This window comes from Dromiciops gliroides, chromosome 2 (assembly GCF_019393635.1).
Source record: "Dromiciops gliroides isolate mDroGli1 chromosome 2, mDroGli1.pri, whole genome shotgun sequence".
Lineage (NCBI taxonomy): Eukaryota > Metazoa > Chordata > Mammalia > Microbiotheria > Microbiotheriidae > Dromiciops > Dromiciops gliroides.
This window is the reverse complement of record NC_057862.1, coordinates 269,005,873-269,027,886: the sequence shown is the minus strand read 5'-3', so window position 1 is coordinate 269,027,886 and position 22,014 is coordinate 269,005,873. Positions and strand designations below refer to the sequence as shown.

Here is a 22,014-nt window from a genome sequence, read left to right as displayed (position 1 = left end):
AATCTGGTGCTCTAGGCAACTCTAAGACAGGTACTTGCAGAGAAATTGCTGACTTGGATTGATAAGAGATGTTTCCTCACATATGAGTTCTCTATACCAATGAAGTTGGAAGTACAATCCCTATTTAGAAAGAAAATAATAAATTTCCATTTTTGTTGTTGTTCAGTCATTTCAGTCATATCTGACTCTTCATGACTCCATTTGAGGTTTTCTTGGCAAAGATACTGTAGTGATTTGTCATTTTCTTCTCCAGCTCATTTCACAAATAAGGAACTGAGGCAACAGGGTTAAGTGACTTCCTCAGGGTCACACAGCTAGTAAGTCACTAAGGCCTTATTTGAACTCAGTAATATCAGTCTTCCTCACTTCAGGCCCAGAATTCTATCTACTGTACCACCATTTTGTTATTATTCAGGTTTTATAAATTATGTGACCACTGATTGTTATAACTATTTTTCTATATATTAAGAAATTTTATTGCGAATTTCAATATCCCACCATTAAAGATATATACAGAAAAATTAATTTAAAAAATCAGAAAAGGCTCTATACATCTTAGTCCTATTCTGCCATGATTTGTATCAGTCTCTTATCTCCCATTCCCTTTTTCCCTTTGTCAACCCATAATGTTATCAAACTCCCCTTCATCGTAGATCTCTTTTTCCATACTTTCCACCTCTGTATGGTATGGGAAGCTTAGCACTGCCAGAAAACACGGCATCTTTGGTTAATCTTTCCAGGGCTACCTGTCCCTTTTCCCATGTTCTCTTACACACTGAGCCAAGGGTATACTCTCATGTTTCTCAGTGCTAATTTAATACCGTCCCTTTGCCACCATCACTAAGTAGCCTCTCTTGAAGTTCAGTTCCTTGTCTATTCCAGATATTCTTGTAGTCATCAGCTTTTTAGGTCATTCTCCCTCCTTTCTCAGGGAGTTATGTACTTGGCTCACAGTTTTCCTTTCCACCCTAATGTCTATGCAGCCTCCATCCTATGGCAAGTACTTCGTTGTGCATAGTGACATTTTCTAGAACATCTGGCTTCCCAGTTCATCAATGTTTTCAATACCCAAGACCTATATTTTCATTCCACGTAGGTCAGTGATAGGAATGATCATATACTTAATCCCATCATGCCCATAACTTCCTGATTTTGAACACTGAAATTCCTTTTTCTGATGGTAACTTCCTATTCCTCCATATCTCTCTGCCTCACTTCTTCTAAGCCTCTTCTGTGTCCTTAGCCTTATCTCTGTTCCCTTGAGCCCATCCTGTTCTCCCTATCTCCCCTTCTCTGGCCTCCATTCTCTTCACATTCCTCATCATGTGGTTGATCATCTCATATATTCTACACTCTACATCTGGATTCCCCAACCCTTTGTAATATTGCTAACCACACCTTGCCAAACTGTAACCCTAAGTTTTCTCTTAACAGCTACTCATTACCAAGAGAAAAATATGTTTAATACCTATAATAGTGTAGTTGAAAACAATACAACTGAACTTAGGTTAATTACAATGAACATTCTTGCTTCTGGAAGAAGGAAGGAAACAATGAAACAGTCACTTATAAGTGCCTATTATATGCCAGGCATTGTGCTAAGCATTTTACAAGTGTTATCTCATTTGATCCTCACAACAACCCTGGGACATAGGTGCTTCTAATATCTTCATTTTATTGTTGAGAAAACCGAGGCAGATAGAGGTTAGGTGACTTGCCCTGAAACATACATCTAGTAAGTTTCTGAGACTAGATTTGAATTCAGGTCTTTCTGATTCTAGGTCAGTACTTTGTGTACAGTTCCACTTAGCTTAGGGGAATGTAAGGGGCTAAAATTCTAGCTATACTGTCTAAAATATCTAATGAGTGGTCGCCAATAAATTATAAGCTTTAGCAAGAGTTAGGCTTTTAAGCTTTTATTAAGGAGAATAAGAATTTGGTAAAGAGAGAGAGAAAGGCCTAGATTCTTCTATCTATTAAAGGGAGAGCGCATTTCTAGCTCCCTTCTCCACCAGAGTCCTCAGGAAAGAGAGCGAGTCAGAGCGCTAGCCTCCCCCTACTTCCTCCCACAAACAAATGTCACTTCCTGACGCCAAAGAAAAGTTGCATTGTCTTGCCCTCAGAGACCTTCACCTCATGGCAGAGCTTTTCTACAGTAAGTCTCCAGCAGGTGGCGTCATTCCAATCGTTACAGGAGAGATGAAAGCTGTCTTCAGGGTTTAAAGGGTTCTCACATAGAAGAGAGAGTAGATATTTTCTGTTTGACCGTAAGGGGCAGACTAGGAACAAAGCCCAGTTTTCATATCCACCTAGCTTCTCATTCTCATTCCTATGGAAGACATAATTTGATCCAACCTGATTTTTACAATAATATATCATATTCGATGGAGTTTCTATTACATGGTGATTATTTGATCAATAAGTCAGAAATGTACACGATGTTTCTATAAACCCCACCCCACCCCAGTTCAAAATTGCTTTCTCTGGTTGCCACTACCCTACATGTAACCTTTTTTTTTTTTTTTTGGTGAGACAATTGGTGACTTGCCCAGGGCCACACAGCTAGTAAGTGTGTAAAGTGTCTGAGGCCGGATTTGAACTCAGGTCCTCCTGAATCCAGGGCCGGTGCTCTATCCACTGCGCCACCTAGCTGTCCCCCTACATGTAATCTTACTGAAAGCAGGGACTTGACTTCAGTATAGATATCCCCTGTGTTTAGCACAGTAGCCAAATTATAGTAGGCACATTAAAGAAATTAATATTTTATTTTTTACTCAATTACATGTAAAAACAATTTTAACATCTTTTGTTCAAATTTTGAGTTCCAAATTCTCCTTTCTCCCCCCCCCACATTAAGAAGGCAAGCAATTTGACATATTTTATGTATGTGTAGTCATGCAAAACACATTTCCATGTAAGTCATGCTGTGAAAGAAAACACAGACAAAAACAAAGCCAAGAAAAATAAAGAAAAAGTATGCTTCGGTCTGTATTCAGACTCTACCAGTTCTTTCTTTGGAGATGGACAGCATCTTTCATCATAAATCTTTCAGAATTGTCTTGGATCATTGTATTGCTGAGAATAGTTGTTATTGATCTTCATACAATATTGGTGTTATTGAGTAACTTTCTCTTGGTTCTGCTCATTTCACTTTGCATCAGTTCATGTAAGTTATAGTAGGCGCTTAATAAAAGCTTATTCATTCGTTTCCTTCTAATGTGAATACTGTGTATGACTTAATGCATGTGTCCGTTCCCCCCTCCCCTCCCCCCCAGGGGCCTTACTCATTGCTCTCTCTTTTTTTTTTTTCTTCTTTTTTTGCAACTGGAGAATTGATGTGTGCTTTTTAATGTGACTTTATGAAATTTTATTTACAGGTTCAGAAAGTGTTTCCCCAATCCATTCTGCTCTGGGATCCAGATCACAAACACCATCTCCTGCTAATCTGAGTGCAGATCATATTGAACAGAAAGACCTGCAATTGGATGAGAAGCTCCAGCAGTCTGTTTTGCAAACCCCAGATGATCTAGGCAATTATTTGGAAATTTGAAACTTTCCATTTTTCTTTCTCTCCTGTGTTAGAATTAAGAGGTTGCTAGTAAAATAAGGTTCTTTGAGTTGAAGAACATATTTTATGGTTATTGCAGTAGTCTTGGAATCTTTTAGGAAAGTTAAATTTTACCACAACATTTTCCTTGTTCTTTAAAAACAACCTTGTCATTTAAACTGTGACTTGAATTCCTGCTGATCAACATTCCACCACCTTTGATATGTTTACTCCATTTTCATTCATATTAAATTATTATTCTTTGATATTTACTAACACAGGTAATAAATAATATAGTACAATTATTCTTACTAATAATTTGTGGTCATTTAGAAATATTTGATAGCTTTCCTTTAATAGTCAGACTTTAGGAGAAAGTTGGCTTATTTACCTGGTTTTCAGGGGAAAAGTGTGAAGTCATAGTATCCCCCTTTGATTGATTTTAATTCTTAGGCTGTCAAATTTTACCTGAAGATTTTATGTTTTTGAGTGTATGTAGAAAGAAAGTAACTCACATTTGTAAGTGCTTTAAAGTTTTTAAAGCGCTGTTTTCACAACTCTTCTGTGAGGTAGGTATTAGACATCTAATTTTTCCTAGTTTGCAAGTGGGGAAATGAAGGCTCATAGAGGTCACATAACTACCAAATAAAATTCCAGAGGAATACAGAGATATAACAAAATGGAATAATTTCTGACAACCTTGGAATTTCTTATTGCTAGAAATCAGATAGGTAATTCTCAGAATATTTTAAATACTTGTACACAGAATATCATTATCATCATGATAATAGCTAATATTACATAGCACTTACTATGTGCCATGTACTATTCTAAGTTACAGTTATTATCTCATTTGATATCCACAACAACCCTGGGAGGTAAATGCTGCTATTATCCCCATTTTACAGATGAGGAAACTAAGGCAGACAGCGGTTAAGGGAATTGTTCAGGGTCACCCAGCTAGTATGTATCAGAGCCTGGATTTGAACTTAGGTCTTCCTGATACTAGGCATAGCACTCCATCTGCTGCACCACTTAGCTGCCCCTAATCATGATATTTGTGACACTTGTGCTGTTGTCAGCATGCCAGAATTGTTTTTGAGACTATATTGGATAGTTCTGGCAAAGGAAGAGATAGCTGCAAGTGACACAGAATCTGACCTCTGTAGTCATGAAATACACTTGCTCTACTAATAAAATAAAACCAAATTAAACTCCTGCATTGCTCAGTCAGTTACTCTTAACATTTGGTTAACTCTCCATTCCCTATGTCATAATTGTCTTTGTCATGATCTCACTGTGCCTCTTGCTTCTCCTTTAAAAAAAAAAAATCTACCCTTTGATTTCTGCACTACTCTTTAGCTTCACTTCAAATGGATGAATTTAAAGAGAGAAATTTAGATTATTTTATTTCTTTAGTTTAATAAAGATGTTGATGAATCAACAGACTTGAAATCTGTTGTTGTAGAGAAACCGTAAGATTTTAGCTTATGATTTTATCTAGAATCTTAGCACTTAATCTTTTAATTTTTAATTAAAAAATTTGTTAAGCATTTGTCAGTTTTCTTTTAAGGATATTAAAGTATCGTTCTGAGACTTGTCATGAGGAACTGTTCCACTCATTAAATATTTCTTCCAGTTCTACTGTATATTTGCAGAATTGGTGTGCTTTAGTTAAATTATTTAAATGCTTTGTTACATTTGATGTTTCTTGTTTTTAATATTATTCTTGTGATATGAAAATATAGGATTGTTTTGAAAATGACTTCCAACTTCCTTAGTTGGGAGGATGAATAGTCTTTGAAGATTTAAGTGATTTGAGAAAATACAAGGAAAAGGACAGTCTTGCTTAGTTTGTAAGGGCATGCCACTTAAGTTAGTTGGTAAGGCATTCTTCTGAGAATCAGATGACTGTGAAGCCCACAGAGAGTTAATTATAGAAGTGTGCTGTATATAAAGATTTTAAAGGGAATTTTCTTATCAACCTATTCCTCATTATTGGTGATAATTTTATTTGAGTAATCATTCCAGACTAAAGCATTTAAAAAGTTTATTGAGTACATAAAGAGAAAGCAAAAAACAATAGAACTTGGTAGGGAAAATGTGTTATGTTGGAAATGAAATAATTTGCATGTTGTTGTTCTAACAAATAGAACAACAGAACATTAACTCAAATTATAAGCACCAGAAGTAATTCAAGTTATATGTAAGGAAGATTAACTTTGACAGTAAAGAAAATTGTAGAATTTTCTTGTAAATACATTTAATTGAAATAAAAAATGTTCAGGCCTGTTAAATAGTTTGGTTCAAAGAGTCTACATGGTTTTTAAGATATTAATGATTTAAACTGTACTAAGACTTTTGGAACACCCTGCCTATAGAAATTTATACTGGTTTTTTTGCCTTTTGGGGGGCAGATTTTTTCCAAGCTTAATTGTATAAAAAATACCACGGATATATGTATTAACAACCCAATTATAGTACTAAAATTGTGTATTATTTTTCTATTTTAATTTCTTTAACTTAACCAAAGAATGAGTATAATAATATTAATAGCTAATGTATACACATACATATATAAGTATATGCACACATGCATATATCTACATATACATGCATATACATTCATATCTATACATACATGCACCTTACTATGGGCCAAACACCGTGCAATGCTATTGTTATGATAAAGCTGAGGCAAACAGAAGTTAAGTGATTTGCACATAAAACTAGTATGTGTTAGGCTGCATTTGAACTCGTGTCTTCTTCAGTCCAGACCCAGTGCTATATCTACTAACTACATCACCTAGTTGCTACAATGAGTTATACTCATTTGATGCTTCTAGGCTTTTAGGTTAATTCTAGAATAGAGAGATTATTTAACCACATGTAAAGAGATTAATAGCCTAAGATTTTAGCTCATAATTAATGGAAAAAAGTAAGAAATGACACATAAACTTTTACCTATTCTTAGATTATTTCTGAAATTCTCATCATTTCTGAAAGCAGAAATTTATCTACATTGTGCCACATCATAAAGGAGGATTTGAGTATAATGTTTCTCAAAATATCCAGTAAGTTTCCTTTGTTAGGTTGTACTTTCAGCATTCGACAGAAACAGTTAATGAATTACTGGCCTGGATGAAGAATTTGTCACTATATCAGGATCCAGCTAATTACAATGATCATTGTTTTTCTTATTTTCAAGATAGTTGACTTTTGTTGTCTTTATTGTGTTTTTTCTTCTTAAAATTCACAGAAATTATATTTACAGTATTGTTGCATTAATTTCTAGAAACAAGCGAGTTTCCATCCGAATGTTGCAGTGTGATGGCAGGAGGTACTCTCACAGGATGGCATGCAGATGTTGCTACTGTAATGTGGAGAAGAATGCTAGGCATTTTGGGAGATGTTAACACTATTTTGGATCCTGAGATACATGCTCAAGTATTTGATTACTTGTGTGAACTTTGGCAGAATTTAGCCAAGGTAAATTAGGGGGAAAGGGAAGATGAGATAGGAGAATTTATCATAAAAGAGCCTTTGCTTGTGAAATTAATAATGCCCTGCACAATTGCATAGTTTTCATAGTTATATTCTTTACCCTTTTAAAAAATTACAGATTAGAGATAATCTTGGCATTTCAACTGATAATATGACCTCCCCTTCTCCACCAATTTTAATACCTCCTCTGAGAATTCTTACTCCTTGGCTTTTCAAGGTAAGTTGTTTTAACTTTTGAAATAAATATGTCTCATAAACCTTATAAGTAGATATATTCTACTGTGGTTTTTTTCTATAACATTTCTTTTTCTAGCTAGTTATTTTTGATTCATACTGTTTATGCATTGTGGCCAAAAATATATAGAAACTGGTATGAGTTTAAGCAATTAAAATTAAAGGCACTCATAAAGTAGACATAATTAATTGAAAATATTTAGTTATATTTAAATTGGTAAATATTTTTACTTCTCTAATTTTCATAGAAATTTAAATTTGACTTTTTAATTGCAGGCAACTATGTTGACTGATAAATATAAACAAGGTAAATTGCATGCCTATAAACTTATTTGCAACACAATGAAAAGAAGACAAGATGTATCACCAAATAGAGATTTTTTAACACACTTCTTTAATATAATGCATTGTGGACTACTCCATGTTGATCAGGTAAATTTATACTTTCTTAGAAATCCTATCCATTTGCCTTTGATCCTTGATTCTTTTTACCTCTTTTATGAAGTAATATTTGAACTAGCTCTAGAATGATGTTTCACAGAAGTTTTATTTTTATTGTTGAATACAGTACATATATTTAGTGGGCACTGAATATTAAAGGTTGATTATTTGTTACAAAAAAAGGGAAAGAACAATGCTTTTTGGACATTGCATATTCATCTACTAATCCAAGAATTTGTAAACTCACATTTAATTTTATAATGAATTCTAAAATAAGTTAACTCACTATTGGTGGAACTACAGGTAGAATTGCAGTCTGTGATATATTCAGTCTGTTATGCAATAACTAAATCAATGACAATACCTTAACAGCTAATTTTGGTGCTGACCTGAAAGTGGAATGAATTAATTATCAAATTAAGAGCTTTTCGCTACATTTCTTATATGGAATCTCTTCACAAAGATCTGAGATTTCTAAAGTAGTTAACTTAGCGTTTTAGAACTTAAACTTGTAACTTAGAATTGCAAGTGGAAGTAAATGGGGCCAGGAAATGAGTTTGTGCTTCACAGTCTTAGAGAAAATGGCTTATTAAATCATGTACCCACTATTTGCTGTAGGGATAAAAGCATTCTGTGCTGGTACCACTTCAAATAATAATTTTTTGTCCTACTTTCCACTAAGCATACAATATGAAGAATTACTCATTTGGGCAAATTAAAATTAGCCTTGTTAAAGACTATTTAAATTCATTTTTCACTCAGTTTTCCAAAGATCTAATTTAGTAAAACAAAGTATACAAGTTGTTTTTTCATTCTGTATTTCTCAGCTTATCCAGTTTTAAGTTTTAATGAGTAACTGATAATATAAATATGTGTGTACATATATATGTATATATGTATGTATATGTAATACCCTTTTCCTCTTTCCTGTTCTCCTCCTAAGGATATTGTTAATACAATCATCAAGCACTGCTCCCCTCAGTTTTTTTCACTTGGTTTGCCTGGTGCCACAATGCTTATCATGGATTTTATTGTAGCAGCTGGTAGAGTAGCTTCTTCAGCATTTCTTAATGTAAGTGTTTGGGTTTTTTTTTTCCTTCACAATTCAACAAAATTTAACCAAGCCCTAACTAATTGGAACCCACAAATAAAAAAGTTTCCATCACCTTGAATTCACCAGAACTCAAAGTTTAGGTCACTTCCCTTCAGAAAGAAAAACTGTAACTGATTAACAGTCCAGTGCACCATTCATTTACATAATGTTTTGATACTGTGAGCACTAAAGTGCAAAGATGAAGGAAGCTGAAGTGAAGAGAGGAAGGTTAAAAGATGGGTAAAGGGGGAAAAGGAAGACAGCAAGCAGTGGTGAGACAGTACAGAAAAAGTATAGAGGTGTTCCAAATGAGAGAACAAAAGTAGAAAAGTCCAAGTAAATTGAAATAGAATTAAAGTCCATTTAATAATGTACACAATCTATGGAAGAAAGCTATATGTCATACTCTGTGCTTTATAAGAGTATAAGGCAACGTAATTATGACTTCCCTTCTCCCAAAAAACAATCTATAGTGAAAAGTAAAGGAGAATTAAATACAAAATTTAGATCAGTTTTTAATATTATTTAATATTCAATAATATTTAATATTCAGTTTATAATATTCTAAGCTAGTTTTGTGACTTCGGGCAAATCACTTAATCTCTAGGCTTCAGTTTCCTCATATATGAAATGAAAAGATTGAACTGTTTGACCTAAGGTTTGTTTAGTTTTATCATCTATAATCCTATAATCCTATTTTTTTTTCCTGCAAAATCGTGTCTCTGTCATGAACATTATGTTCAATATTCTAGACTTAAGCAGGAAAACCATTTTGTAAGCTTTGAACTGATATAATAGATATAGATATAAATGTATATGATATATATCATATATGCCAGCTATAATATTGTTATTATAAGAAGTAGACCTTTTAAACCTGGAATGTATGTTAAAAATATTTTTATAATTATGATAAAATATTTTGATAACTATATTTCAGTATAATTGGTTTCATTTGTAATTCTGTATATATATATATATATTTTGCATTTAAAAACATTATTTTGAAAGGGCTATAAAATGAGGTACTAGTAAAAGCTTCAGGAGGAGAGTAAATTTGAAGTGAGCTTTAAAGAATGGGTAACCAAAAAAAGAAAAAATGGGTAAAATTGGGCAGCTAGGTGGTACAGTGGATAAAACGCCAGCCCTGGATTCAGGAGGACCTGAGTTCAGATTTGGCCTCAGACACTTGACACTTACTAGCTGTGTGACTCTGGACAAGTCACTTAACCCTCATTGTCCTGCAAAAAAAAGGAGGGGGCGGTAGTGGGAAAGAATGGGTAAAATTCCTGAATCCTGTGTCTGCTTTAGGGTGACTTTAAGGTAGCAGAAACAGCTTGAACAAAAACCCAAAACAAGAAAGAGCTGAGTGTATCCAAGAAGTGTAGTCCAGTTTGTCTAAAATGTAAAGTATGTGACAAGAACTTTGTATTTAGTCAACATGATAAAGGGATAAGTTTTTAAACAGTACTACTTTAGTTAACATTATTCTAGATGAACCATTAGGAAATCTTTGAATTAGTTTTAGCTTGAAGTGATAAGGGTAGTCAGTGGGTAGTAGCTAGGGTTATACACATGGATTTTATTTCATAAAAATAAATCTTATGAAACTGTGTGAATAGAAAAAATTACCAAGGAAGACAATGTAAAAAAAGGTGACCCAAAGTAAAATTTGGGGGACTACTGATTTTTAGGGAAGGAAGTGCCTTTGAACAAAACATAAATAAAGCTAATTGTTAGGAGAAGAACTAGGATGGTTTATGGCACACAAAGCCAAAGGTTTACAAATTTTCAAGGAGAGAATAATTAGTAGTGCCCATTGTTATAAAGAGAACAAGGAAAATTAAGGACTGAAAAAAATCCCATTGAATTTGGATATTAAGTTGTCACTAGTGATTTTTTCAGGAACAAGACGGAATAGAAGCTACGTTTTCAGTTAGTGAATAATGTAGTTAGTGAATAGTGAAGAAGTCTAGGGAAGTGTATGTATTGCACTTTTTGAAAAGTTTGGTAATGGACAAAAGCAGAGAGTGTGATTGTTTTGGAATAGAGAAATCTGAATATGTTTGTTGGCAGTAAAGAAGGAGAAATGAAAGACTCGTGTTAGAGGATAATTCATGTAGCAGAGTTAACAGGTCGAAAAGTTAGCTTCATATTGAAGGAAGGATATCATTTTGTCTGAGGAGAAGGGAGAAAAGAATGGGAAAAGAGAAATTGTGAGACATCTGGAAAATAGGAAGCAAGATTATGTAGTGAGGGTCTAGAGGTCTGAAGAGAGTAGAAAAAATTTAGAAGAATTACTTTGGAAATTTTAAGGGAATATGAGCAAGAGATACTGAGAAGTATGGAAGTTCAATTTTTCCTGGGTAATATGAATTTGTAGTCATCCTCATTAGGGATGATTTCATAATGTCTTCTAGGCCTAACCTAGTTGGAAGCTGAAACAAGTGAGATAGTTGGAGTAACCCAGCAATGGAAAGTGACAAAAATTTGAGGAGCAGAAGATCCAAAGGGCAATGAATTCTGTGGAGATAGCTAGGTCATCTCTAAATTGCCTGACCATGGGTCCAGGCTGGGATGGAGAGAGGTGACTGAAACTAGACTTGATAGATGGGAAAATCCTAAAGAGTTGAAAGACTGGAGGTTTTGATGAAGAAAAAGAACAATGATTAAGATGACTAGTCATGATTTGGTGATTAGAGAAGGGATTTTAAGAATTTGATTATGAGATGATATGACCCAAACAGCTAGAACATCAAAGTTTAAAGTTTTGTACATAAAAACATTTTTCATGTAGAACAGCTTAAGTAATAGATAAATTAAAACTTCATAACATATGCAGCATTCCACAGGGGGATTTTTATTGGAAAAATATTGTCTTAAAGGATACTGATGATAGACAAAGTAATGATAATAGCTGTTATTTATGTTTTACTATATGGTTATGTAAACCATTTTGTATATATGGTCTCTTTTAATTCTCATAAAATCCTTGTTCTTATTATCCCTATCTTATAAATGAGGAAATTAAAGTATAGAAAGATTTCATGAGTTGCCCAAAGTCATATGGCTTTCAATTGGTAGAGGTGTGGGATTTGAACCTCAGTATTTTGAATCTAATTCAAGGGTTCTAGCCACTTGTATTAGGCTGTTCTGCTATAGCTGTATTCAGCATTGAACATATATAGGTTAATAGATATATATTTGTATTAAAGTTGTTAAATTATAATTATATTTTCAATACTTGGGTGTGGTTTTACCCTTTAGAATTTTTGTGTTGTGTAATTCAAGGTTCATTTCTATGTTTTTTGTTACAGAATACAACATTTGCTTGAATGTATTTTTTTTCTTAATACATATTAATACTATTAAATGCATTTTTATGTTCTGGATTATCCAATACTTAGGCACCAAGAGTAGAAGCACAAGTTCTGCTGGGGTCCCTTGTCTGCTTTCCCAATTTGTATTGTGTACTACCAGCTCTTCATCCAAACATGCCTGATATTGTTGTGTCTCAGTTTACAGATGTTAAGGTGAGCTATCTGTCAATCAGATCCATAGACATCTTTTAAGCACTTCATACAAAAGACATTTAATCATTTTATTAACTGTAAATTTTTCATGTTTCAGTGATAGTTCTTTTTCTATACTGTCTATAGTTCTTATTCTATACTGTAAAAACCCTTATTTTTAGGTTTATCAAGCACTTTGTCTTATAAAGAATAAGCATTGGGGGCAGCTAGGTGGCTCAGTGGATAAAGCACCAGTCCTGGATTCAGGAGGACTTCCGTTCAAATCTGGCCTCAGACACTTAACACTTACTAGCTGTTTGACCCTGGGCAAGTCACTGAACCCTCATTGCCCCATCAAAAAAAAAAAAAGCATCAAGACCTTCAGGGCTAGACAGAATTCTAGATTGATTACCAGTAGCTCAAAATTTGCTAAGCCTTGCCAAAGTGATCTCCTTTTGGACCTATGTAGGCTTCTAGGATATTAAGAAGAGGTAAAAAAGCAGAAATTACTCAGGTGCCAAGAAAACAAATTGTAAAATGACTTATTGAAATATTTTGATATAACTTTGAAATATATGGGGGGCAGCTAGGTGGCGCAGTGGATAGAGCACCGGCCCTGGATTCAGGAGGACTTGAGTTCAAATGCGGCCTCAGACACTTGACACTTATTAGCTGTGTGGCCCTGGTCAAGTCGCTTAACCCCAATTGCCTAACCCCCCAAAAGAAAGAAAGAAATATATGGCAAAATTTCTTCTCCAAATGATTATTTAAATTCAGTTTTTAGTCAGGAATGTTGCAAAGCAGAAATAGTATATACTGGTTTGTAGATTAAAATTTCAAACTAGATACAGTATGATTTTTAAATCACTATTATTTTTTACACTGTTACCTAATTGTAATTATATATGACTGTATTACTTTTATTTTTCTGGAACCACAGAAAGATCTAATTTGCTTCATATTGCAGAACACTACAAATTACTCACCTTATTTAGCACTGTACTATAAGTAAAAATGCTTTTTGGAAGTGTTTTAATTTTCCATGGTACAGAGTAAGTTATTTAATAAAATTGTGTGGAATAATAATACATTCCATCCTTTGAAATAACTAATATGTTCCCCAGATTCCCTGATTTGTTATTGAACTTCCCCATACCAAGAAGCATTTTACTTTGTACCATCAAGCCTTATAAGCAGAGGAGTAGATAGACAGAGGTTGCTTTTTGATTTTTCTAAACAAAATTGAAACTTAGGCATACTGTGGAGTAGTCTTTATCTCTTGTTATAGTTTTTTTTTTTTAATTGTTATTTTAGGCTATGGTGTTTAACTTAATTATTTTGGGAATCGCAATTATTTTAATGAGTCTTTGGGCTAAAACATTAATAAAAATCATACCTGCAATACTGCATGTTACATGTGGATATGTTAGAACTATACCAAACTCGTGAGGCTAAGGAAAATTAAAAAAAAATTTTTTTTTTTGGGGGGGGCGGCTAGGTGGTGCAGTGGATTAAGCACCGGCCCTGGATTCAGGAGTACCTGAGTTCAAATCCGGCCTCAGACACTTGACACTTACTAGCTGTGTGACCCTGGGCAAGTCACTTAACCCCCATTGCCCCGCAAAAAAAAAAAAAACAATTTTTTTAAGGAAAATTTTTAGTGAGAATAATTGAATCTCAAATTTATATTAATCATCAAAATAACAGTCCACAGCACTGTGTCTATGTATTGGGATATTATTAAAGAAATGGTTTTTATGATCATGTATGATAAAATACACTTTTATGAAAAGAATAAAGTCTGTTTGCAAAGCAAACATGAAATACAAATGATTACTGTATAAATTAAGAATGTAAGTATTAGAGTACAAAATAGAGTAATTGGATCAATTAACCTGAAAGATGAGAAAATCAAAGTTTGAAGAAAATGAAGGATAAAGATAGAATAAAGATAGAAAGAAGAATGATAAAGGAGAAAGTGGAGGGACTTGAAGGGAGAGGGATTTATATGTACAAAGACATGGATCTGGGAACAAATAAATCATTTTTGAGAGTTGGCAAACCATTTGTGGGTTGATTGGAAACAACTAGTAAAGGGGAGTAAACAGAAAGAAGCTAGTAATATGATTGTGACCCTGAAGACCAAGCTCAGGAATTTAGGTCAGATATAATAGACAACAGAAGCATTATTGTTTTGTTTTGTTTTACCAAAAATGACATGATAAAAATGATGTTGTTTAGAAAAATTATGTTAAAAAAAAAAGAATTATGTTAGTGTTTGGAAGAGAACTAGAGATCCATTATGAAACTTTTGCTGCAAGTTCAGTATGAGTTGATGAGCACCTGAATTGAGGTTTGATGACAGCCAGTCTTAGAGACACAGTAGAAATAATAAAAATGTCAGGGCTTGTTAATCAGTTAGCTAGTAAGTATTTATAAGTACCTACTATGTGCCAAGCATCTTATTAGACTTGGGATTTTACATGGGCAGCTTTGTGTTTCCATGTTAAAGAGAAAGATAGCAAATTCACTTACTCTGTATTTTAAGTGTGAGGTGGTTGTGAGATGTCAAAATAAATGTCATAGCAGATACTGCTTCAGCTCCATAGTACCACTAACAAGTAGAGAATGGTGACTTACTCTAGAGAGAGATCAGGGTGAAAGGTGTTTAATTCATTTTTATTTTGTAGGTTTGTAAAATACTAAAAACCTGCATAGAGTGAAACAATTTTGTTTTTAATATTCATTTGAAGTATCTGATGATATTACCTATTAGAGTGTCTCAATAATTCCAGCTTTTGGTATATGATACTGATCCTGAAAACAAGTTTTGTTTTTCTTTTAGCCAGATACAATGGCTAGAATATATAAAGAGTTACTGCCTTTTTAATCTTATAGCAATCAAAAAAGTCTTTAATAAACAAGTATTTTATTGTGAACTTAACATTCATCGACAGGATTCTTTTTCTTTTTTAAACTTTATTTAATTTTTTTAAATTAACAAATATGTTTTCTTTCCCTCTCACCTCTCTTCCCTGCCATATTAGAAAAAAAAAGACAAAACCCCCCTTATATAATATTTATACTCAAGCAAAACAAATTCCCACATTTTATCAGTGAGTATATCCGTTCACATGTACACTTGTTATTGAGAATTGTGCTTTTCCTTCTGTTACTTTTCCCCTCGTTTGTACCTCCCTCTCTGTTTGCAGTGAAGAAGGTGGTAAAAGAAAAAGAATGTGATCAATGCTAATAATCTGTTATTGAAGTGGTCTCATCTCACTTTGCTTCCCCTCATTTCTTCCTCTACTCAAGAATCCTGATCACCGTTTCTTATTTTTCTTTCTGTCTTGATTTATAATCCATCTTCAGATGTTAAAGTTTGTTTTGCTTATGGCTCCCCAAGTGAACTTTCTATCTTCCTGTCTTCTCTTATGTCTTGGTTGAATTTAATGTATTTCTACACCAAACTATTTGTATTCTTATTCTGTTCTTGAATGGATGAACGCATTTTTTGCTGTTTACCTTTGGTTTTATTTCATTTTTCTTTATGGTACATTTTTAGAAGTTTACTGGGGAAAATCTGAGTTCCTTTAGTTCTTACCACCATAGTTTCCTTAACTGTAAGTCTTTGTATTGAGCAGGGCAGTGACATCATACCTATATTTTAAAGATAGCAGTCTGGTCGCCATGTTGGAGAGGGGAGAGACTTTTGCTTAAGACCAATCAGAAGGGCATAGTTCACACCAGAGGTACTAGAGTTGTCACTCTGACTGGATAGAAGGGGACAAATATGTGAGGTGTATAGAATTAGAATGAATGGGACTTAGTAACTATTTCAATACTTGGAGTAAAGGAGAGTTAGAAATCAAGGATGACTTAGTTTTTGAAGTTCTCTAACAGGAAGGTCTGTGTTTCTATCAACAAAAATAGGGAAAGTTTGCAAAGAAATGGACTTGTTTTGGACATGTAGACTTTGAAATGATTTTTAGATACTAGTTTAAAACATTCATTAGTTACTTGGTGGTCTGCTTATAAGAGACTAATCAGGAAGTAAAACATTCCTTAAACACCTCTTTTGTGCTATACAGTCTACTGAGCACTGGAAACTAAGGTTGGCTTTATAATTCTGGGATTTACCTATATAGAGATGATGGAGATGGGAAATTCTAACAAGAGTTTTTAATTAATTTTAATTTTCAAACAAAGATTTGGTTTTCTCTCCTCACTTCCCATTAAGAAAGCAAGAAAAATAACCCCCCTTTTAAAAATATGTATGTATAGTCAAGCAAAACAAATACTCACATTGATCATATCCAAAAAAGTGTTTTAGTCTGCAACTCTAATTCTATCACCTGTCTGTCATGAGGTGGCAGCATGTTTTATCATTAGTCCTCTGAAACTGTGGTTTACCATTGCCTTGATAAAAGTTCTTAAGTCTTGCAAAGTTGTTTGTTTACAATATTGCTATTATAGAAATTGTTCTATACTCTCTATAAGTTCATACAGGCTAATAAAGGGTTTTAAGAATCTAGTGTGGAGAAGAAACTCATGCAAATGCCTCATTTTTTCCGTGAGATACAAAGCAAAGTGTCTGGGGAGGGGTTGGAGGGGTGGGGTGGGGAGAAACTATGATGGGGAAAAAGGAAAGGGTAAAGAAAGGACTAAACATTTTACTGTGTGCCAGGAATTGTGCTAAATACTTTTCAAAATTATCTCATTTGATCCTCACAAGCACCACCTGAGTGGTAGGTGCTATTATCTCCATTTTCCAATTGAGAAAACTGAGGTAAACAGAGGTTAAGTGACTTATCCAATGTAGCACAGAGAGTAAATGATGGAACTGCAATTCAAACTCAGTTCTTTTGACTCCAGATTCAGGACTCTACATTGTACTATAATATATACAGACATATCAGCTTCTTAGAGCAGACAGCAAAGTGCATACCAGTATAAAAGAAAGAATAAAAATGAGCTATGATATGCAGTTGGGGCAAGTGCAGTATGATCTATTTAAACATGTAATGGAAAACAGAAGATTAGATATCTTCCAGATAATTACCATTTCCTACAGATGTTTAAGCATTAAATAAATAACTACATTATCAATTCATTATTCAGAGGACTTGAATTTAGAGCCTGCCTTTGTCTCTTAATACATTTGTTTCTTGGATAATTCACAATTTCCCTCCCAGTTCCCTTATCTGTATAGTAAAGTAATAGATGGCCTCTAAGGTCCCTTCCAACCCTAGCTCTATATCTGTGAACCTATAATTTGCCATAGTTGAAACATCAAAAGAACCTGGAGGGGCAGCTAGGTGGCACAGTGGATAGAGCACCGGACCTGGAGTCAGGAGTACCTGAGTTCAAATCCAGCCTCAGACACTTAACACTTGCTAGCTGTGTGACCCTGGGCAAGTCACTTAACCCCAATTGCCTCACAAAAACAAACAAACAAAAAGAACCTGGAAACTATTTCACTCAGTGAATACTTGATCCTTGCCAAGTAGAGATATGGACTTAAACAATACAGATCTGAAGAAAAATTGTCAAAAAAAAGGATTAATGAACAAGAACACTAGAAGAGCACATGAATTCTATACAAATCAATATGAATGACTCTCTGTGCTGTGCAGAGAGAATTTATGTTTCATACGTTTCTCTGAAGGAAAAAAAACCAAAACATAATTAAAGCCTGAATGTCATACTACAAGAAATAATTCAATAAATGTAGTAGTTAAACTTCAAAATTTGTATCAGATAAATATTCCAGGCTTCCATGACTCAGGTACCCAAGGCTTACCCTTAGCTTTGAGAAAACAAAGAGCTAAGCATTTAATAAAAACCAAGAAAGATTCTAATCATTCTGAGTATGATATCTATTTACCCCAGAAGAGAAGCCACTAAGTCTGCAATGAAATTGTAAAGACATTCAACCACAAGTTAAATTCACAGGTAAGCAGTCAAATTAAGTGGGAGAAACACAAGATAAATAAGGACTGAATGCTACTGCAAGACTGTCTCCAATGCCCCCTTATGTCTAGACCACAATTTGGGGTCATTACCCCCATTTGCTTTGGTGGGGTTGTGACTTAGGACTTCTGCAAGCTTGTTCTCATGGGAAAAACCTCTTCTATCCCATTAGGGCCTTTTTAGTACAAGAACCCACCCCCATACCCCACTTCATGATTAGGCTTCCACATCTATGTCTGCTACTCCCTACTCTGATGGGACTCCTTGGGCATCTTACAGTATACAGCATTCCTTTAAAAGCGGATGTTTAGTAGTGTTATCTTTTACCTCAGTCTAAAGACCTCCAACTATTGATAATTCGCCCTGCTGAGAATACTCCCAATCTCCTTATATTTGATTCCTGGCTGCCAATACTTAAACTTTATCCCCATCCTCATTTCATCACTCCTTCATGTGTATCTCTTTTAACTCATTCTTCTTCTTCCTCACCTCACTGGTTTTGATAAGAGAGTAGGAATACTTACTTCCCTTTTGCTGCTTCCAGACTGTCCCTCTACAACCTTTTCAAACCAACCTCTTCTTTGCTATCCAAATTTGTCACCTAATCTAGATTCTGGCTGTTATCTGTAGACCTTCAAATAATTATCCTTCCATCTTCAATGAATTTAGTACCTGCATGACAGGTTTTCACTCCTCCCCATCTACTGACATCATATTAGGATGTATACATATTGATATCGATATCAGTGTAAATACTTTCCCTTTTCAGTTCCTCAGTCTACTCAGTTTTTATGACTTTCACTCTACTTCAGCTTCACACAGAGATGATTACCCTTGATCTTTTCACCTTATTCACAAACCCTGAAGTTGCTTTATCTAATTTTAATTTTTTAAAGAAAGATTATATTTTTATATCACCTAGATGTCCCTCTGCATACCTCTTCTGCCCCTCCAAGGGAGTCATCCCTCATTATGATTTTTTTAAAAGGAAAAGAAGAAGATATAAAAGTCTTCTGATTAATTATAATGAACAGCCTTATCCCTGGAAAAGAGATAAAGAAATACACATTTCTCATCTCAACAAAGATGGTGACTGAAGCAGTGAAATGCAGAATATACCATCAGATGCAACACCTTTGTCACTTGTCTTTGTTGAAATGTTTTTCTTTGTTCCAAGGACGAGTTGTTGGATCCAAAGGGAAATTACTATGGCATAAAATACAAAAGGAACTAGTAAAAGTTTTATTAAAATTATTTTTGAAGAGGATGGCAAACATTATGAGCAGTATCACCTTCTAAATCCCCCCCCCCCAATTCTAAAACAGCAAGAAACAGTGAAGCAGAAAAGAAGCTTTCTGAAAGACTCAAGAAAGCAAAATCAAACTATTGGCATTTATTGATAAAACTGGATTTAGACACCAAACAGATGGGCAATGGAAAAGATTTTTAAAGCTCTTTTTACTATCCGTGATACCAAATATGGACCTTAACATTACAGTCTAAAATATGTTGTATGAAGAAGTGGAAATGACAGAAAGAAAGATTGTAAAGCAGCTATTTTAGGTTAAATATACACAAAATTGGTTCATGCTAGAGACTATGATGACATAGCTTTGAAGTTATTAAGGGAAAAATTTAAACTTCTGAAAAAGAGGAAGATAATAATTTTCTCAGATAACATTTGTGTGTGTGGGTGTGGGGGGTGTGGTGTAATAAGGTTAAGAAAATAATAATTACCAATTCATTTGTCCATTTTTCCTTTTCTACAAAATCTTGATGAGCATAATTTATATATGCATCCAGGACATCCCTGATAAAGGATTGTCAGGCTTTTGAAAATGATATTCTAACTTAAATTTTTTTTTTTAGAATTTTATTTTCCATATTACATGTAAAAACAAATTTTGACATCAACTTTTTAAAACTTTGTGCTCCAACTTCTCTTCCTCCCTTCCTTTCCACCCCTTGCCCCCAAGAACTCAAGCAATTCAATATAAGTTATACATGAGTAGTCAAGGAAAACATCTTCACATTAGCCAGGTTGTAAGAGAAAACAGATAAAAACAAAACTTCAGATTAAGGAACTGTCAAAAAAATTTATGCTTCAGTCTGTTTACAGATACCATCAGTTCTTTCTCTGTAGATGGATTGCAATTTTCATAAGTCCTTCAGAGTTATATTGGATCATTGCATTGCTGAAAATAACCACGTGCTTCCCAGCAGATCATCTTACACTATTGCTGTTACTTTATATAAAGTACATTTCACTCTGCTTCAATTCACGTAGGTCTTTCCAGGTTTTCCTGATAGCATCCACCATTTGATTTATATAACTCATTTATAACTATTATCTCAGTATTTTGGTTGACAGGTGGATTGTCTATATCTGTCTACTGACAGGGCATTGGGTATGGAGTCAAGAAGACCTAAGTTGTAGTTGTGTCCTAGATCTTTCATTTTCTTTTTTCCTTCCTTCCTTCCTTGGCAGTGAGGGTTAAGTAACTTGCCCACAGTCACACACTTAGTAAGTGTCAAGTGTCTGAGACCAGGCTTGAACTCAGGTCCTCCTGAATCCAGGGCCAGTGCTTTATCCATTGTGCCACCTAGCTGCCCCGCCTAGATCTTTCTTAGCTGTCTGACCCTGGACAAAGCCCTCTTTGGGCCTCAGTTTTTTCACTTGTAAAAAGGAGTTATATTTGATGGCCTCTGAGATCCCTTCTGGATCTTAATCTGTGATCCTATGATCTTTTGATTTCAGCAATGTTAGAAGATAGAGCATTAACCCCATAGAAATCATTCACATTCTTTTATATATCAACCATAAATATAAGGAAAATGTCACTTTAAAAACTTATGTACAATAACAAAAAGTCACATACATAAAATATCCTTTTTTAGATTTAACTAGACCTTTATGAGAACAGTATAAAACTATAATAACTGATATCTTTTAATATTCTAAATTTATCAGATGTGTTATAGCTCAAAGGGATTTAGGATTTTATCAATTCATACTCAAAAAGCAGCGACATCAGCTTGCTGACAAAGGTCTGTATAATCAAAGTTACAGTTTTTCCAGTGGCAGTGTATGGATAAAAGTTGGTCTAAAAAGAAAGCTGAGCACCACAAAGTCCATGCTTCCAAATTGTTGTGCTGGAGAAGACTTTAAAAAAAAATCACTTAATATTTTATTTTTTTCTCAATTACATGTGAAGATAGTTTTCAACGCTCATTTTTTTTCACTTAATAGTATTTATTTTTCCCCAATTGTATATATAGTTTTTCTAAAAAGTAATAAACATTTTTATTTATAGTTTTGCATTCCAATTTTTATCCCTCCTTCCCTCCCTTCTCCTTCCCTGAGGAGGCAATCAAATATGGGTTATGCATGTATGATGATATAAAAACATTACCATATTTGTCATTTTGTATAAGAAAACTTGAGTAAAAGAAAAAAAATGAAAGTGAAAAATAGCATGCTTCAGTCTGTATTCCACCAATATCAGTTATTTCTTTGGAGGTGGATAGTATGTTTCATCAGTATTCCTTTGGGATTGTCTTGGATCGTTGTTGAGAATAGTTAAGTCATTCACAATTCTTCAAACAGTATTGCTGTTCTCTTGGTTCTGCTCACTTCACTATATATGAGTTCATACAAGTCTTTTCAGGCCTTTCTGAAATAATCCTGCTTGTCCTTTCTTATAGCACAA

General features: G+C 34.1%; 1 protein-coding gene across 11 annotated transcripts in view; it reads left to right on the top strand.

Moving 5' to 3' along the window:
* RALGAPA1 (Ral GTPase activating protein catalytic subunit alpha 1) overlaps nucleotides 1–22,014 on the top strand; it is a 304,015-nt gene that overhangs the window by 148,169 nt on the left and 133,832 nt on the right. For all 11 annotated transcript variants that reach the window (XM_043989575.1, XM_043989574.1, XM_043989567.1 and 8 more), the window contains 6 exons: nucleotides 3,378–3,530; nucleotides 6,843–7,036; nucleotides 7,170–7,268; nucleotides 7,562–7,717; nucleotides 8,670–8,798; nucleotides 12,227–12,352. In XM_043989575.1, coding sequence (XP_043845510.1) covers nucleotides 3,378–3,530; nucleotides 6,843–7,036; nucleotides 7,170–7,268; nucleotides 7,562–7,717; nucleotides 8,670–8,798; nucleotides 12,227–12,352 — 857 coding nt within the window. The remainder of the gene's footprint in view (nucleotides 1–3,377; nucleotides 3,531–6,842; nucleotides 7,037–7,169; nucleotides 7,269–7,561; nucleotides 7,718–8,669; nucleotides 8,799–12,226; nucleotides 12,353–22,014) is intronic.